Source organism: Delphinus delphis, chromosome 10 (assembly GCF_949987515.2).
Source record: "Delphinus delphis chromosome 10, mDelDel1.2, whole genome shotgun sequence".
NCBI lineage: Eukaryota > Metazoa > Chordata > Mammalia > Artiodactyla > Delphinidae > Delphinus > Delphinus delphis.
In genome coordinates this window covers 97,245,997-97,263,898 of record NC_082692.2, presented here as the reverse complement: position 1 = coordinate 97,263,898, position 17,902 = coordinate 97,245,997, and the positions used below count along the sequence as shown (strand labels likewise).

General features: G+C 44.8%; 2 protein-coding genes across 11 annotated transcripts in view; one reads left to right on the top strand and one right to left on the bottom strand.

The window, feature by feature from the left end:
- GHRL (ghrelin and obestatin prepropeptide) overlaps positions 1-17,902 on the top strand; it is a 100,111-nt gene that overhangs the window by 21,631 nt on the left and 60,578 nt on the right.
- Positions 1-17,902, bottom strand: part of LOC132432510 (collagen alpha-1(I) chain) — an 86,212-nt gene that overhangs the window by 12,113 nt on the left and 56,197 nt on the right. For 6 of the 10 annotated variants that reach the window (XR_009520922.2, XR_009520923.2, XR_009520924.2 and 3 more), the window contains exons 10-11: positions 2,235-2,298; positions 1,958-2,073 (exon numbers count right to left, since the gene is read on the bottom strand). Coding sequence is in view for 3 of the 10 variants with exons in the window: in XM_060023050.2 (XP_059879033.1) it covers positions 1,958-2,073; positions 2,235-2,298 (180 nt within the window). In the remaining 7 variants the exon portion in view is untranslated. Of the gene's footprint in view, positions 1-1,957; positions 2,074-2,234; positions 2,299-5,858; positions 6,149-7,299; positions 7,459-17,902 lie in introns of those variants that run through there. The other 4 variants (XR_009520926.2, XR_009520928.2, XR_009520927.2 and 1 more) reach the window with 4 other exon arrangements.

Here is a 17,902-nt window from a genome sequence, read left to right as displayed (position 1 = left end):
AAATGTGGCTGGTCTGAACTGAAACGTGCTGTGAAAATATAATACACAATGGACTTTGAAAATTTAGTAAAAAGAAAACCAGTGCCAAATATCTAAATCATTTATAACACTGATTACATGTCAAATTGGTAGTATTCTGAATATATTACAGTATATTATTAAAATGGATTTTATCTGTTTCTTTTTCGTTTTTTAATGGGACTCCTAAGGAATTGTTAATGGCATGACTGGCATGATACTCCTAGTGATCGATGCTGTTCTACAAGTTATGGACGCCAGAACGAGGAGAAGAAAATAAGCCCCGCCAAAGAGCCCTATCTATCTCAGAAAATGAAACCCGTTTCTATTACCCCAGAATCTGCCTCATTCAGACCAAGGTTTGGCCAAATTCATGAGAAAACTCCCTGCTCAGCCAGCTACTTAACAGCACAAACAGAATGACAGTGGACTGTGTACACAATTTGTTCTCAGACACCACTGACATACAGCAGTTAATTCGGTGACGATGCGCCCTTATCTGTGGATGAGGCCGGGCCCTCAAGGCCCTGCTGTGGGAAGGAAACCACCAACCAGCAAGCAATCCAGAGGAAGGTTCAGAGAAGACAGACGGACAGACTGGCCTTGGCATTATCCACACTCAAAGGAGGGGAAACACGTGCTGAGGCAGGACAGTCCTCCCCACCCCGAGCCACACAGTCCTCCTCAAAGGCCTCTGGGCTCAGGTCTGCGTGCGTCCCCACCCCAGCCTGCACCCCGTCCACAGCCAGGGGTGGGCAGCGAGGTACTTTCTGGGTGCCGCCTCCCCCTCCCTCAGTGGCTCCGGCATCCTTCCTTCCTCCCCCAACCAGCCTCCGCTCTGCGGGATGTGCTTCGGATGCTTTCCAGCCCGCAGGCCACCTTTCTGCTCCGGAAGGGAACGCAGCAGCCCGCGTGGGTGTTTGCCTGCGGGGTGTTATCTAAGATCAACACTGGCAGTTCCTGTCTCCAGGGCCGGGACTGAAGGAGGCCTCACATCTCAGTGGGGCCTGGTCACCATAGTCCGTTTGGGGTTTTGGGGGCCGGGGGGGGCAGGGCGGGCCACGCTCTGAAAAAGCTGCAGGCCTTCTCTAGCATCTCCCCACCTGCTCCACCTTCAGCCCTTCTGAGCCCCAAGGCCAAGAGGCATCAGCTCAAGGTGGCCCGCAAGGGCGAAGGCCTCCAGGTGACACACTTACACTCTGCTGGGACTGCGGGAGGATTCCGGCCCCCGCCCCAGTGCACTGGTGGTGAGAAGTTTTCCAGCTGGAGGTACTCAGTCCCCACATTCTACTGAGGGGCTCAGTCCAGCCCCTCCCGGGCACCCACTGTCCCTAGAGTCTCCACAAGGGTCCAGTGCCCCCTGACGACCATCTCATTCAGGCGGTCATCGGATGACCAGCGTTCTGCTGGCTCCCCTGCCCCATCCCGTCGTGCTCAGGAGCCTGGCTAGGCGTCCGGGCACTGCCACTGAGGGCTGCGTGGCTTTGGGGAAAGTGTGGTCCCTGTGGCATTCAGGTTTTCTCCCCGTGAAATAACGGTGCAGCCTCCCAGGTCTTTAAGGTCGTGTCCTGTCACTCCTCTGCTCAAAAGCCTTCAGTGGCCTCCCTCTTCCAGATCAGGCCCAAACTCCTTGGGCCCCCAGCTTCCAAACTGTGCTTATCCCAACCCCGTACCTCCTTCTAGGCCTTTTCTTACAACCCGCCCCATTGCCACCCTCCTCCGAGCACCCAGCCTTCTCACTGGGGCCACAGACAGTCTGCACCCACGCCTGCTGTTCCCCCCCGCTCCTGCCCCTCTGCCTGCAGCGGTGCCCTCCCTTCAAAGCCCTGCTCCACTTCCGCCGCCTGGATCACGGAGCCCTTCCTACCCTCCCAGCCCGAGCCCAGCCAGAAGTGAGCTCCTCCTCTGAAACGCTAGAACGTCTACACAGACAACTCACCAAGCCCTTAGGAGTCACCACCTGGGCATCCTGTGGGATGAGCCGCTGCGGGCACGTAAGGAATCCCCCACGTGGTTGATGCGCTCTTCGTCCGCGAACATCTGACGTGGCAAAGGCTGGCCAGGGTACAAAAAACTGTTGTCACCTGCATGGTACTTGACAGGTTACAAAGGATTGCACACCCATCACCTCAGTTAACCCTCAAGCCCCTGTGAGAGGCAGCCGTGAGCAGGGGGACGCTCAGTGATCTGCGTAAGGCCAATCTGTGTGTGCTCACCTGTGGCAGCACCAGGTCCCGGCTCTCCTGCCCCCAGGGCACTCTGCTCCCTCTCAGAACCTGGCTGGGGGAGGGGAGAAAGGCCCGCACATTAAGAAAGACCAAGCTGAGCAGAGCCATCACCACCACCCAGAAGAGAGGACTGGAGTCCAGCCCTGTTGGAGATGGTCCCTGCCCTGCTCCCCCGCAGTTTCCTCATCTGAATAATGGGGCTTCTCTCAGGGAGGTGTGAGAGTTCCAAGAGCTCGGCTGCCATGAGCTCGAGGATCCCACAAGCCAAAAAAAAGAAATGCATGACCACACACCTGACTACCTGACCATGCAGTGGCATAGCTCACCGAGCCCGTTCTTTTGCAAGCATCTGCCTCTAAGTGGTAATCACACTTTGAAAGGCATTATCCCCACTAGAGGAATCTAAGGTATTGGAGAGCAGGTGAACTACTTGGGTGGAGGGAGAGAGGAAGCAGAAGTCCGCCTCCATGAGCCAGCCACTCGCTCTGATGCAGAGACCCACACGCGCACCTGGAGCTGAGGCACGTCCCAGCTCTAAAAGCTTAGTAGGGGTGCAAGCCTGATCATCACTAGCCAGGCCCACCGCCCTCTTCTCAACACCCAGCGGAGGCACCAAGACTCAAACATGGTCAAAGGGCCCAAGAAACCAGCTCCCGACCTGCTGGAGAAGCAGCCAGACGGGGCTCCGGGGAGGATGGGGGCCAGGCTCTGGGGGGAATGCTGGTCACCTGATGCTCGCCCACAAAGACAAGGCCTTACTCCTTTCTCAAGGGACACACAAGCCTTCTCTCCCACTTGCCTAGGTCATTCACTCCAGAAACAGAGGTTAAGCGCCCACTCTGGTCGGGCTCTCTCACCTGCCCCAGGCAGCATGGTGGGGTGGAAAGCTGAGGCCTTAACGCTCACACCTGAATCTGAACACCTGCTTTCTGGTCCAGCCCACAACACTGAACTTCTCAGGCTCCTCCCATGTAAAACACCCACCTCCCCAGGTCACTGTCAAGATTGAACACGGTATGTCCCATGAGGACAGCTGCACATAGGAGACATTCAATTATCCTGATAGCCACCATTTACAGCATTCTTGCTGTGCACCAGGCACTGTTCTAAATACTTCTTACATGAATTTGATATAACTTCAGTTCATTTTCACACCAAAAAACCCTTAAGCAGGACAAAACTGATGTTCACATGAATTAAGTGACTTCCCAAGGTCACATAGCAAACACGTTTCCGACTCACCCAGAGCTGTGGGTACAGGCCCCCACTCCCCCATGTTCTACACCTTCCCAACCAATGTCACCCCCTTGCACTGCTTCCTGGGGTATAGGGATTACTTTTGTTTCTGTTTTTTAATTTTCCTTAGTAATACAGGAAATAAAGAAACTGACTCAAAGATTTAGGGAAAAAAATTATGATTACCAAATAAAAAAGCTGGGGAGAAGAAGAGATCAATTAGGACGTTGGGATGAACATCTACACACTAATATACATAAAATAAATAATCAACAAGGAAATACTCTATAGCACAGCCCACCGTAATAACCTATATGAGAAAAGAATCCAAAAAACAATAGATTATATGTATGTGTATAAATGAATAATGTTGCTGTACCCCTAACACAAACACAATGTTAAACATCAACTATACTCCAATATAAAATAAAAGTTTAATTTTAAAAAATGAGTCCGCTATTCCCCCCAGGCCCCCGTGACCGCTGTCCCATCCCTAAGCAGACTTGGGTCCCAAGGCTGAACTGTCATGGGGCCGAGGGAGCTGGGGAGGATGTGGCAGCTATAAGCCCCCTTGGTCTCGAGTGCCTGGTAACCCCCAGATGGGACCACAATCTTTGGATCCAGGTGGCCCCTCTTGAAGCTGAACCAAGGCTACAGGACCCAACAGCCCGGTTGAACCTCGGGCTGAAAGACATTTGAAAAGTCACCAGGTTTCCATGGCCTCGGATGGTGGGGATCCCACCTCCAGCCTCCTTCCTTAGAGTCACCCCACGTGAAAAGGACAACCCCTCGGCATAGCAGTCTGGCGGGAGGCTGGGATATATCTGGGGGTCACAGGATAAGGAGGAAGGAGTAATGAGACACACGCCCTCGGGTGTTTGTGCTGGCACATTCCACTCTAATTGACAACCCAGGAATACAACTTGCCCTAAGGCTCTGGTCACCCCAGTAACCAGAGTGCGACATGAAGAAATCCTGCCGCCTTGTGGCCATTACCTGTAACTACAACTTTCAAACCACTGCTTAAGAGCACTTAACGTTCACAAGGGCTGCGGTGCTGTATTAAAATAACACCTACTCTAATAAATGTCCCGGGGTAGGTCATGGAATGAGAATTCAAAAACTGGCAAACTTAACAACAAACCGATTTTAAGAGTTAAGTTTTAATCACGTTTACAAAAAAGAAAGAAAGAAAAGAAAAAAAGCCTATGAAAAGATGCTCCAAATTACTACTACTTAGAGAAAAGCAAATCAAAACTACAACCAGGTACGACCTCGCAGGAGTCAGAATGACCGTCATCAAAAACTCTACAAACAATAAATAATGGAGAGGGTGTGCAGAAAAGGGAACCGTCCAGCGCCACTGATGGGAAAGTACACTGGTAACAGCCACCGTGGAGAACAGTATAGAGGTTCCTTAACTACAAATACAGCTACTATACAATCCATAAATCGCACTACTGGGCTTACATGCAAAGGAAATCATAACTGGAAAAGACGCTTCACCCCAACGTTCACTGTGTCACTGTTTACAACACCCAAGACTCACAAGCAACCAAAATGTCCATCGACCGATGAATGGATGAAGAAGACGTGGTTAAGTATATACACGAGAATACTACTCAGCCTTCGAAAAGAATGAAATAATTCCATTTGCAGTAATGTGGATGGACCTAGAGGTGATCATATTAAGAGACCTTAGACGGAGAAGGACAAATATCATACGATATCACTTATAGGTAGAATCCAAAACTTGATACAATTGAACTAATTTACAAAACAGAGAGAGACTCACAGACCTAGAAAACAAGCTTAGGGTTACTAAGTTGGAAAGGTGGGGGAGACAAATGAGGAGGTTGGGATTAACGTATAATCACTAATATTCATAAAACCGATAATTAAGAAGGAAATATTGTAGAGCACAGGGAATTCTACTCAACACTCCGTCATAACCTATATGGGAAAAGAATCCGAGTGAGTACAGTTATGTGTGTATACTGAATCACATTGCTCTACACCTCAAATAAACGCAACACTGAAAATCAACTATACTTTAAAATGAAATAAAAAGTAAATTAAAAAAAAGAAAAAATGCCTAATAAATTCCCCTCAGGCCACAGAAATCTAGGCTATTATCACATCCCTGGAGCCTAAGAAGTCTGGGTCCCAAGGCTGGCCTGTCGTGGGGCTGACAGTTTAGAGCACGGAGTATGCAGAGCATGGTTCTGGTCCTAAGCGACCCTGAACCAAGGATCACCTTTCACCAGAGGCCCTGGGACACTGACCTGAAGCAGCAGTCGCAGCAGTAGCTGGGATTTACTGAGGCCTGAGTGAAGCAGCACAGAAAGCCTGTGTAGGCGCACACCCCTGACTTACTGATGAGGAAACTGGCAAGAAGGTCAAGAGCTGCCCTGGGCCGTCCACCACCAGGTGCTAAAGCCACCGTTGGCATCCTGATCTGTCTCAGCTCAGAACTCTCAAGGCTGGAATCCGCGACCTGCTGCTGGGGCTCCTCAGCCGTAATCGGGGAGTGGAGCTCACGCCGGGCCTTTACGTGCGCACACACCAAGGAAAGGGCAGGCCGCTCACTGCAGGAGGTTCTGTGCACAGCTAAGTGTGGACCCCTCTTCTGCCTGTTCTTTGTCCATTTTTCAGCAGCAGAATCCCTGTTGTGAAAGAAATCTTACATCATAACATATAAAATTGGAAAAAGTGCAACTACATTGGTTCAAGTGAGGACAGAGGGCCTGGCCCACAAGACCTCCCAAGGCATTCCGCAAAATCCTAGCCTGCACAGAACAATAGGAAAATTGCTGCTCCCTCCCTCCCATTATTCAGATGCGAAAAGAAAGGCCAAGGAAGCACCTTTGCTCGGGCTTCTCAATGGACACAAATTACACTGAATTCTAGTTAGCTCTACGTATCTGCCTTCCTTAACAAGCTCCGTGCTCCCAAGGGCAGGCCTGGTCCCCCTTACAGTGCCATATACAGATGATTAATGAGAAGGGACTGGTCCCATGTCTCACAGTGGGTTAGTGATAGCTTCTTGGGCTCCTGGCCATAGGCTGTGTTTATAGCTTACACCATCCCATCGAATAATCTGGAAGTAAATGAAATTACCACTGTCAACAGTTTATGCTTAGGGTGGTAACACGTTAGCCATTCCTGGGGTAAGGGAGATACCTCCAATTTGTTACAACAAAACAGGCCAACCAAGTGCAGTGCCATGTTGTGTCCATCTTCAGGGCAGTTGCCAAGCCCAAATGAGAGGAATGTAAGGGTAATTTAAAAGATACACAGAGAATTCTAGTTAGGGCAAGATGGCAGTAGCAGCCACACTGATTTTCAATCCTCTCACAAAAGCAAAGCAACTAGGATAGCAAAAGAAACCCCTGGATGACATTAAGGTAGCCCCTCAAACTCCGAATCATCAAGGAGCAGGGCCAACCATTCATAAGGGGGAGATTTCCACTTCCACACAGGAAGGATTCACAGCTCCAAGAGTTTCCCTCAAGCCATTAACAACTAGAAAAACACAAAATCCATGAAACAACTGCTTTCCGATGTAGGACAACAGGCAGTGTTTGGAAGAAGAGGAAAAAGTGGGTGTGGGAAGGGAGCACCACAATGGCCGCAGCTTTCTTCCTGGAGGCAGTTCCCAGGAAAGGGCAGGGAAATCGAATCCAGAGCGGCCTCACTGAGTTAAAAAGACAGATGAGAGTTCAGAAAGGCAAAGGTAGCATTTACAGAGTACTAGAGAAGAGCGAGCTGCTCAGAGACAGCCAGCTCCTCGGACCTGCAGGAGGGTCTCCTAGACTTCTGACCAAGTACTAACCTGCTTACGGGAAGGGTCAAACTCTCGTGACCAAAGAGCAGTGGGCCAAGCATTCCTGGAACTCAACAGAGGGCGAGTAGTTCACGTTCCCAAGAACCAGAGTGCAACAGCCTCACGATACAAAGGGCACTGGGTCGAGTCCTAAGAAAGATCACGCGTCAATGGTGTATCTTCAATCAGGTCTAGAGTAAAGGCTGCTCTGGACCTTAAAAGCAAGCCTTGAAAGCATCAAACTGATCCACCAATAATTTCACTTTCTGCCAGATCAAAGCCCCACGCTCTTTAAAGGAACAACAAGAAAATTCAACATGTGACAGCATAAAATTTACAACATCCACCACCTAATCCAAAATTACTGGGCAGTCAAAGAAGCAAGCAAATGACCCATAACCAGGAGAGGAAAACAGTGAATAGCCACAGACTCAGGAGAGAGACCACGGAATTAGCAGATGACTACCTGAAAGACAGCTATTATAAATATGCTCAAGAATGTAACGGAGGGCTTCACCGGTGGCGCAGTGGTTGGGAGTCTGCCTGCCGATGCAGGGGACACGGGTTCGTGCCCCGGTCCGGGAAGATCCCACATGCCGCGGAACAGCTGGGCCCGTGAGCCATGGCCGCTGAGCCTGCGCGTCCGGAGCCTGTGCTCCGCAACGGGAGAGGCCACAGCAGGGAGAGGCCCGAGTACCACAAGAAAAAAAAAGAAGAAAAAAAAAACGAATGTAAAGGATAATGAACATAAGAAAAATGGGAGATAGAAGAAAGTTGCAAATGGAGTCTCTAGAAATGAACAATTCAATATCTGGAGTGAAAAATACCCTGGATGGGAGTAAAAGCACATTAGACACTGACAGGAAACATCAGTACATGTGAAGACAGCAATAGAAACTATGCAAACTGAAGCACAGGGAGAAAAGCAGACAAAACAAAACAAACACAGAGACTCCAGTATTAAGTAGTCTAAAATACGTGTCAGTTGGATTCCAAAGGAGACAGAGAACAATGTTTAGAGAAACAGCCAAAATTTCTCAGCTGGATTTGAACTATAACCCTACAGATTCTAGGAAATTAAAGAACCCCAAGCAGAAGAAAATACACATACAATAATACTACTGAACTTTCTTAAAAATTATATAAGCAGCCAGAAAAAAAAAAGACATATTACATACACAGGAACAAATATAAGAATGACAGCCAACTTCTCATTAGAAACTATACAAATCAGACTTCCCTGGTGAAGCAGTGCTTAACAATCTGCCTGCCAGTGCAGGGGACACACATTCAAGACCTGGTCCGCGGAGATCCCACAGGCCGTGGAACAGCAGAGCCTGTGCGCCACAACTTATCCTGAGCTCTAGAGCCCATAAGCCACAACTACTGAAGCCCGCATGCCCAGAGCCCGTGCTCCGCAACGAGAGAAACCACTGCAATGAGAAGCCCGTGCACCGCAACAAAGAGTAGCCTCCGCTCGCCACAACTAGACAAAGCCCGCTCGGAGCAATGAAGACCCAACGCCGCCAAAAATAATAAATAAAATAAATAAATTTATTTAAAAAAAAAACTGGTTCTAGAACAAAAAATTTCAGATAAAATAGACTTTAGAACGAGAAATACTTATAAGGGATAAAAAGGGGCATAATAATAAAAGGGTCAATTCATCAAGAAGGCAACAATCCTAAAGATGTATACACTTAAAATAGAGCTTCAAAATATGTGAAACAAAAACTCACAGAACTAGAAAACAGTGAAGTTACAGAATACATAAACAAACCTGGCAATCAATTTGACCTATCAGGCACTCACAGAACATTCCACCCAGCAGCACTTAAACGCATTCAAGCACATCTGGAACACTCATCGAGACACACTAATTTCTGGACCCTACAACAAACTTTAACAAATCTAACAGAATTAAAATTATCTACAACATATTCTCACACTATAATGGAAGTAACCTAGAAACCAATAATAGAATACTTGGAAAATCCTCAAATATTTGGAAATTTAAGCAATACATCTAAATCACTCATGGGTGAAAGAAAAAAATCGCAATACTTACCTATAGAGGAAAGGAGGAACAGAATGAAGGGGACAGGAATGGAAGATAATAGTCTCTGCAGGTACCTTGTCTTATAGCATTGACTTGGGAACCACGTAATGTTTAATAATTAACAAGTAAAGGGGAAAAAATCCCTAAAAACTGAAAAAACAACTGGATGGAATGTTAGGTATATATCAAGCCCTTGGCATAACCACACAGAGAAAATAGTTAACTCATTTGACCGTATATTCCTAAGACTGCGTTTAGTAGTTTTATGGTTTGTAGTAATTGTCGTAGTCTTATTTTGAAAGTATTATGTTGATACGGTAAGATACAGCAAGACAGAGATAATTTTGTTAATGTAATTAGAAATCAAGGTTTTTAAGATAAAGGAATTTAAATATAAAACCCAAGAAGTGAAAAAGCACAGTGACCTTAAGTTTTACTTGGAAATAACAGTATTAACTCATGTCCTATTTTTCTCCTTCTAAAAACTATGTTTTTATCATCTATGCGCTGAAAAGGCCTAGAAGCAATACTAGTAGTTACCATCCAGACTGTGGTCTTTAAAAACTATTTCCCGGGGAGGGGGAAGGGTAAACTGGGACAAAGTGGAAGAGTGACATGGACATTTATACAATACCAAATGTAAAATCGATAGCTAGTGGGAAGCAGCCGCATAGCACAGGGAGATCAGCTTGGTGCTTTGTGACCACCTGGAGGGGTGGGATAGGGAGGGTGGGAGGGAATCGCAAGAGGGAAGAGATATGGGAACATATGTATATGTATAACTGATTCACTATGTTATATAGCAGAAACTAACACACCATTGTAAAGCAATTATACTCCAATAAAGATGTAAAAAAAAAAAACAAAAAACTATTTCCCACTAAAAGAAACCAAAACTTCTTAAAGAAATGGCAAATTAAGGTCAGAAGCAGGAAGGACACACAAAAGATGAGGCCAGGATTTCTTAATGAGACAGAAAGAAAACAAACTATTAAAAACGATAGGGTTGTATCAAAAGCACACAGGAATAAACTCTGGAAACATCAAAAAGAAAATAACTGTAATGGATTGAAACACTTATATTTTAAGAAAAAAATCCATGAGATTGGTTCAAGATGGTGGAGTAGAAGGACGTGAGCTCACTCCCTGTCGCGAGAGCACCGGAATCACAACTAACTACTGAACAATCATGTTCAGGTAGACACTGAAACTCACCAAAAAAGATACCCCACATCCAAAGACAAAGGAGGAGCCGCAATGGGACAGGAGGAGGGGCACAATCACACTACAATCAAATCCCGTAACTGCTGGGTGGGTGACTCACAAACTGGAGAACACTTACACCACAGAAGTCCACCCACTGGAGTGAAGGTTCTGAGCCCCACGTCAGGTTTCCCGACCTGGGGGTCCGGCAATGGGAGGAGGAATTCCTAGAGAACCAGATGCTGAAGGCTAGCGGGATTTGATTGCAGGACTTTGCCAGGACTGGGGGAAACAGAGACTCCCCTCTTGGAGGGCACACACAAAGTAGTGTGTGCATCAGTAAGCAGGGGAAGGAGCAGTGACCCCATAGGAGACTGAACCAGACAACCTGCTAGTGTTGAAGGGTCTCCTGCAGAGGTGGGGGGTGGCTGTGGCTCACCATGGGGACAAGGACACTAGCAGCAAAAGTTCTGGGAAGTGCTCCTTTGCCTGAGCCCTCCCAGAGTCTGCCATTAGCCCCACCAAAGAGCTGGATAGGCTCCAGTGCTGGGTTGCCTCAGGCCAAACAACCAACAGGGAGGGAACCCAGCCCCACCCATCAGCAGACAAACGGATTAAACTTTTACTGAGCTCTGCCCACCAGACCAACACCCAGCTCTACCCACCATCATTCCCTCCCATCAGGAAGCTTACACAAGCCTCTTACATAGACTCATCCACCAGAGGGCAGACGGCAGAAACAAGAAGAACTACAGTTCTGTAGCCTGTGGAAGGAAAACCACATTCACAGAAAGATAGACAACATGAAAAGGCAAAGGACTTTGTACCAGATGAAAGAACAAGATAAAACCCCAGAAAGACAACTAAATGAAGTGGAGACAGCCAACCTTCCAGAAAAAGACTGCAGAACGATAGTGAAGATTATCAAGGACCTCGAAAAAAGAATGGAGGCAAAGATCGAAAAGATGCACGAATTGTTTAGCAAAGACCTAGAAGAATTAAGGAACAAACAGAGATGAACAATATAATAACTGAAATGAAAAATACACTAGAAGGACTCAATAGCAGAATAACTGAGGCAGAAGAACGGATAAGTGACCTGGAGGAAGGAATGGTGGAATTCACTGCTGTGGAACAGAAGAAAGAAAAAAGAATGAAAACAAATGAAGACAGCCTAAGAGACATCTGGGAAAACATTAAACACAACAACATTCGCATTGTAGGGCTTCCAGAAGGAGAAGAGAGAAAGGACCCGAGAAAATACTTGAAGAGATTATAGTCAAAAACTTCCCTAACACGGGAAAGGAAATAGCCATCCAAGTCCAGGAAGCACAGAGAGTCCCAGGCAGGACAAACCCAAGGAGAAACATGCCGAGACACAGAGTAATCAAACTGACAAAATTTAAAGACAAAGAAAAATTATTCAAAGCAGCAAGGGAAAAACAACAAATAACATACAAGGGAACTCCCATAAGGTTAACGGCTGATTTCTCAGCAGAAACTCTACAAGCCAGAAGGGAGTGGCACCATATAATTAAAGTGATGAAAGGGAACAACCTACAACCAACATTACTCTACCCAGCAAGTATCTCATTCAGATTCGACAGAGAAATCAAAAGCTTTACAGACCAGCAAAAGCTAAGAGAATTCAGCACCACCGAACCAGCTCAACAGCAAATGCTAAAGGAATTTCTCTAAGTGGGAAACACAACAGAAGAAAAGGACCTACAAAAACAAACCAACAACAATTAAGAAATTGGTCATGGGAACATACATATCGATAATTACCTTAAACGTGAATGGATTAAATGCTCCAACCAAAAGACACAGGCTCACTGAATGGTTACAAAAATAATACCCATATATGCTGCCTACAAGAGACCCACTTCACACCTAGGGACACGTACAGACTGACAGTGAGGGGATGGAAAAAGATATTCCATGCAAATGGAAATCAAAAGAAAGCTGGAGTCGTAATACTCATATCAAATAAAACAGACTTCAAACTAAAGAATCTTACTAGAGACAAGGAAGGACAGTACATCATGATCAAGGGATCAATCCAAGAAGTAGATATAATAACTATAAATATATACGCACCCAACATAGGAACACTTCAATACATGAGGCAACTGCTAACAGCTATAAAAGAGGAGATTGACACTAACACAATAATAGTGGGGGACTTTAACACCTCACTTACACCAATGGACAGATGATCCAGACAGAAAATTAATAAGGAAACACAAGCTTTAAATGACACAAAAGACCAGACACATTTCATTCATATTTATAGGACATTCCATCCAAAAACAGCAGATTACATTTCTTCTCAAGTGCACATGGAACGTTCTCCAGGATACATCACATCTTGGGTCACACATCAAGCCTTGGTAAATTTAAGAAAACTGAAATCATATCAAGCATCTTTTCCGACCTCAACACTATGAGATTAGAACTCAATTACAGGGGGAAAAAAACGATAAAAAACACAAATACATGGAGGCTAAACAATACGTTACTAAATAACCAAGAGATCACTGAAGAAATCAAAGAGGAAATCAAAATATACCTACAGACAAATGACAATGAAAACACAACGATCCAAAACCTATGAGATGCAGCAAAAGCAATTCGCAGAGGGAAGTTTATAGCAATACAAGCCGACCTCAAGAAACAAGAAAAATCTCAAACAAACAATCTAACCCTACAACTAAAGGAACCAGAGAAAGAAGAACAAACAAAATCCAAAGTCAGTAGAAGGAAAGAAATCATAAAGACCAGAGCAGAAATAAATGACATAGAAACAAAGAAAACATTAGCAAAGATCAATAAAACTGAAAGCTGGTTCTTTGAGAAGATAAACAAAATTGATACACCTTTAGCCAGACTCCTCAGGGGAAAGAGGGAGAGGACTCAAATCAATAAAATTAGAAATGAAAAAGGAGAAGTTACAACAGACACCACAGAAATACAAAGCATCATAAGAGACTGCTATAAGCAACTCTAAGTGAATAAAATGGACAACGTGGAAGAAGTGGACAAATTCTAAGGAAGGTATAACCTTCCAAGACTGAACCAGGAAGATACAGAAAAGATGAACAGACCAGTCACAAGTAAGGAAACTGAAAGTGTGATTAAAAATGTTCCAACAAAAAACGTCCACGACCAGATGGCTTCACAGGTGAATTCTGTCAAACATTTAGAGAAGAGCTAACACCCATCCTTCTCAAACTCTTCCAAAAAATTGCAGAGGAAGGAACCCTCCCAAACTCATTCTATGAGGCCACCATCAGCCTGATAACCAAAACCAGACAAACATACTACAAAAAAAGAAAATTACAGACCAATATCACTGATGAACATAGATGCAAAAATCCTCAACAAAATACTAGCAAACATAATCCAACAACACATTAAAAGGATCATACGCCATGATCAAGTGGGGTTTATGCCAGGGATGTAAGGATTCTTCAATATATGCAAATCAATCAACGTGATACACCATATTAACAAATTGAAGAAGAAAAACATATGATCATCTCAATAGATGCAGAAAAAGCTTTTGAAAAACTCAACACCCATTTATGATAAAAACTCTCCAGAAAGTGGGCAAAGAGGAAACCGACCTCAACATAATCAAGCCCATCTACGACAAAACCACAGCAAACATCATTCTCAATGGTGAAAAACAGAAAGCATTTCCTCTAAGATCAGGAACAAGACAAGGATGTCCACTCTCACCACTATTAGCATAATTTTGGAAGCCCTAGCCACGGCAATCAGGGAAGAAAAAGAAATAAAAAGAATACATATTGGAAAAGAGGTAAAACTGTGACTGTCTGCAGATGACGTGATACTATACATAATCTTAAAGATGCCACCAGAAAACTACTAGAGCTAATCAATGAATTTGGTAAAGTTGCAGGATACAAAAGTAATGCACAGAAATCTCTCTCATTCCTAGACACTAGCAATGCAAGACCAGAAAGAGAAATTAAGGAAACAAGCCCATTCACCACTGCAACAAAAAGAATAAAATACCTAGGAATAAACCTACCTAAGGAGGTAAAAGACCTGTACTCAGAAAACTGTAAGACACTGATGAAAGAAATCAAAGATGACACAAACAGATGGACAGATACACCATGTTCTTGGATTGGAAGAATCAATACTGTGAAAATTACTATACTACCCAAAGCAATCTACAGATTCAATGCAATCCTTTTCAAATTACCAGTGGCATTTTTGTACAGAACTAGAACAAAAACTCTTAAAATGTGAATGGAGACACAAAAGACCCTGAATAGCCAAAGCAATCTTAAGGGAAGAAAATGGAGCTGGAGGCATCAGACTCCCTGATCTCAGACTACACTACAAAGCTACAGTAATCAAGAAAATATGGTACTGGCACAAAGACAAAAATATAGATCAATGGAAATCATAGAAAACCCAGAGATAAACCCACGCAGCTATGGTCAACTAATCTATGATAAACGAGGCAAAGATATACAATGGAGAAAAGACAGTCTCTTCAATAACTGGTTTGGGAAAACTGCTACATGTAAAAGAATGAAATCAGGGCCTCCTTGGTGGCGCAGTGGTTGGGAGTCCGCCTGCCGATGCAGGGGACACAGGTTCATGCCCTGGTCTGGGAGGATCCCACATGCCGCGGAGCGGCTGGGCCTGTGAGCCATGGCCACTGAGCCTGCGCGTCCGGAGCCTGTGCTCCGCAACGGGAGAGGCCACAGCAGTGACAGGTCGTGTACCACAAAAAAAAAAAAAAAAGAATGAAATCAGAACACTCCCTAACACCATACACAAAAATAAACTCAAAATGATTTACAGACCTAACTGTAAGACCGGACACCATAACACTCTTAGAGGAAAACATAGGAAGAACACTCTTCGACATAAATCACAGCAAGATCTTTTTTGATCCACCTCCTAAAGTAATGGAAATTAAAACAAAAATGAACAAATGGGACCTAATGAAACTTCAAAGCTTTTGCAAAGCAAACAAAACTACAAACAGGACCAAAAGACAACCCTCAGAATGGGAGAAAATATTTGCAAACGAACCAACAGACAAAGGATTAATCTCCAAAATATATAAACAGCTCGTGCAGCTCAATATTAAAAAAATAAACAGGGCTTCCCTGGTGGCGCAGTGGTTGAGAGTCCGCCTACCGATGCAGGGGACACGGGTCCGTGCCCCAGTCCGGGAAGATCCCACATGCCACGGAGCGGCTGGGCCCATGACCCATGGCCGCTGAGCCTACGCGTCCAGAGCCTGTGCTCCGCAATCAAAACCCAATCAAAAAATGAGCAGACCTAAATAGACATTTCTCCATAGAAGACATATAGATGGCCAAGAAGCACGTGAAAAGGTGCTCAACATCACTAATTGTTAGAGAAATGCAAATCAAAACTACAATGAGGTTATCACCTCACACCAGTTAGAATGGGCATCATCAGACAATCTGCAAACAACAAATGCTGGACAGGGTGTGGACAAAAGGGAACCCTCTTGCACTGTTGGTGGGGATGCAAATTGATACAGCCACTATGGAGAACAGTATGGAGGGTCCTTAGAAAACTAAAACTAGAATTACCATATGACCCAGCAATCCCACTCCTGGGCAGATAACCAGAGAAAACCGTGATTCAAAATGACACACGCACCCCAATGTTCATTGCAGCACTATTTACAATAGCCAGGACATGGAAGCAACCTAAATGCCCGTCGACAAATGAATGGATAAAGAAGATGTGGTGCATATATACAATGGAATATTACTCAGCCAGAAAAAGTCATTTGTAGAGACCTGGATGGATTATTTGTAGAGACCTGGATGGATCTAGAGACTGTCCTTATTTTGAACATTAGTAAGTAGAGAAAAATGATGTATTTTTCTTGCCTTTCCTGTACAAACTGGATATCAAGGTGATAAAATAATTGAAAAAAAAAATGGTAATAAATGTAGAAAGGAACAATAGAGAAAGAATCAGGTTGAGGTAAGGGGGTTGTTGTAGGGTAAGACAGTGTGTTTTATCAGTTAGAGTTACACACTGAAGATTTTAAGGCTGAAATTACATGATTGCTGAGATTTGCTTTTAGAATATTCCCCCCAGAGGAAAAATAGTATGTGGGATAAATACACGAAGCAAGATGCTAATACATGTTGAAAGTGATGATGAATGCTTGTGGAGACTCATTGTATTACTCTCTCTGCTTTCATTTTAAGGTTGAAATTTTCCAGAATAAGAAGTTCAAATATACATGGAGAGAGAGTTTATCTTACATATGGCCAAATTTTCTACTGGAAACATTATTTTATAATCAGAAAGGAAGTGCCTGAGATACTTGTTCAGTATCTGAGACATACAGATTCTCACGCCCCACTGCAGACTTACTGGATCAGAATCCGAAGATGAGACATAAAAAAGACTGCTTTCTTACCACTTCCCCTATGCATCCACTGCAGCCCAGCACAAACCTGCACCCAGCGGTGAGATTAGATCACCCTACAGGCCTCATCCTGAGAGCCTAGGGCTCTTAGCCATCCCTAGACTGCGCTACCTGTAGTTCTGAGAACAGTTTCAGCACAGTGGTTGGCGGGCGGTGCAGGGAGTCAAGCTACAGAGTGTGGAGGGGCCAGTACCCATAAGGGACAGGATACAGGGACAGGAACTTCTGCCTGGACACGGTAGCATGAGGGCAAGAAGGCATCAATAGACCTTTCCAGGATGAGAGAGACCTGGGCATATTTTAACGCTGAGGGCAAAAGCTGGTGGAGAGAAAGACTGAAGATAGGAGACCAATACTGGGGGCTCCAGCCCCACGATGGCAGGAGAACAGGGAAACCCCAGTGGGAGAGGTTGTGTTTGGAGCAGGAGGGATGAGATAGCACTGGGCTAAGGATGTGGAGGTTGTAAGAGGGACACCCATGATGATCTAGAGCTTGTCCAGTGCAATAGCCGTGAGCCACAAGAGCTGCTGAGCACTGGAAATGTGGCTGGTCTGAACTGAAACGTGCTGTGAAAATATAATACACAATGGACTTTGAAAATTTAGTAAAAAGAAAACCAGTGCCAAATATCTAAATCATTTATAACACTGATTACATGTCAAATTGGTAGTATTCTGAATATATTACAGTATATTATTAAAATGGATTTTATCTGTTTCTTTTTCGTTTTTTAATGGGACTCCTAAGGAATTGTTAATGGCATGACTGGCATGATACTCCTAGTGATCGATGCTGTTCTACAAGTTATGGACGCCAGAACGAGGAGAAGAAAATAAGCCCCGCCAAAGAGCCCTATCTA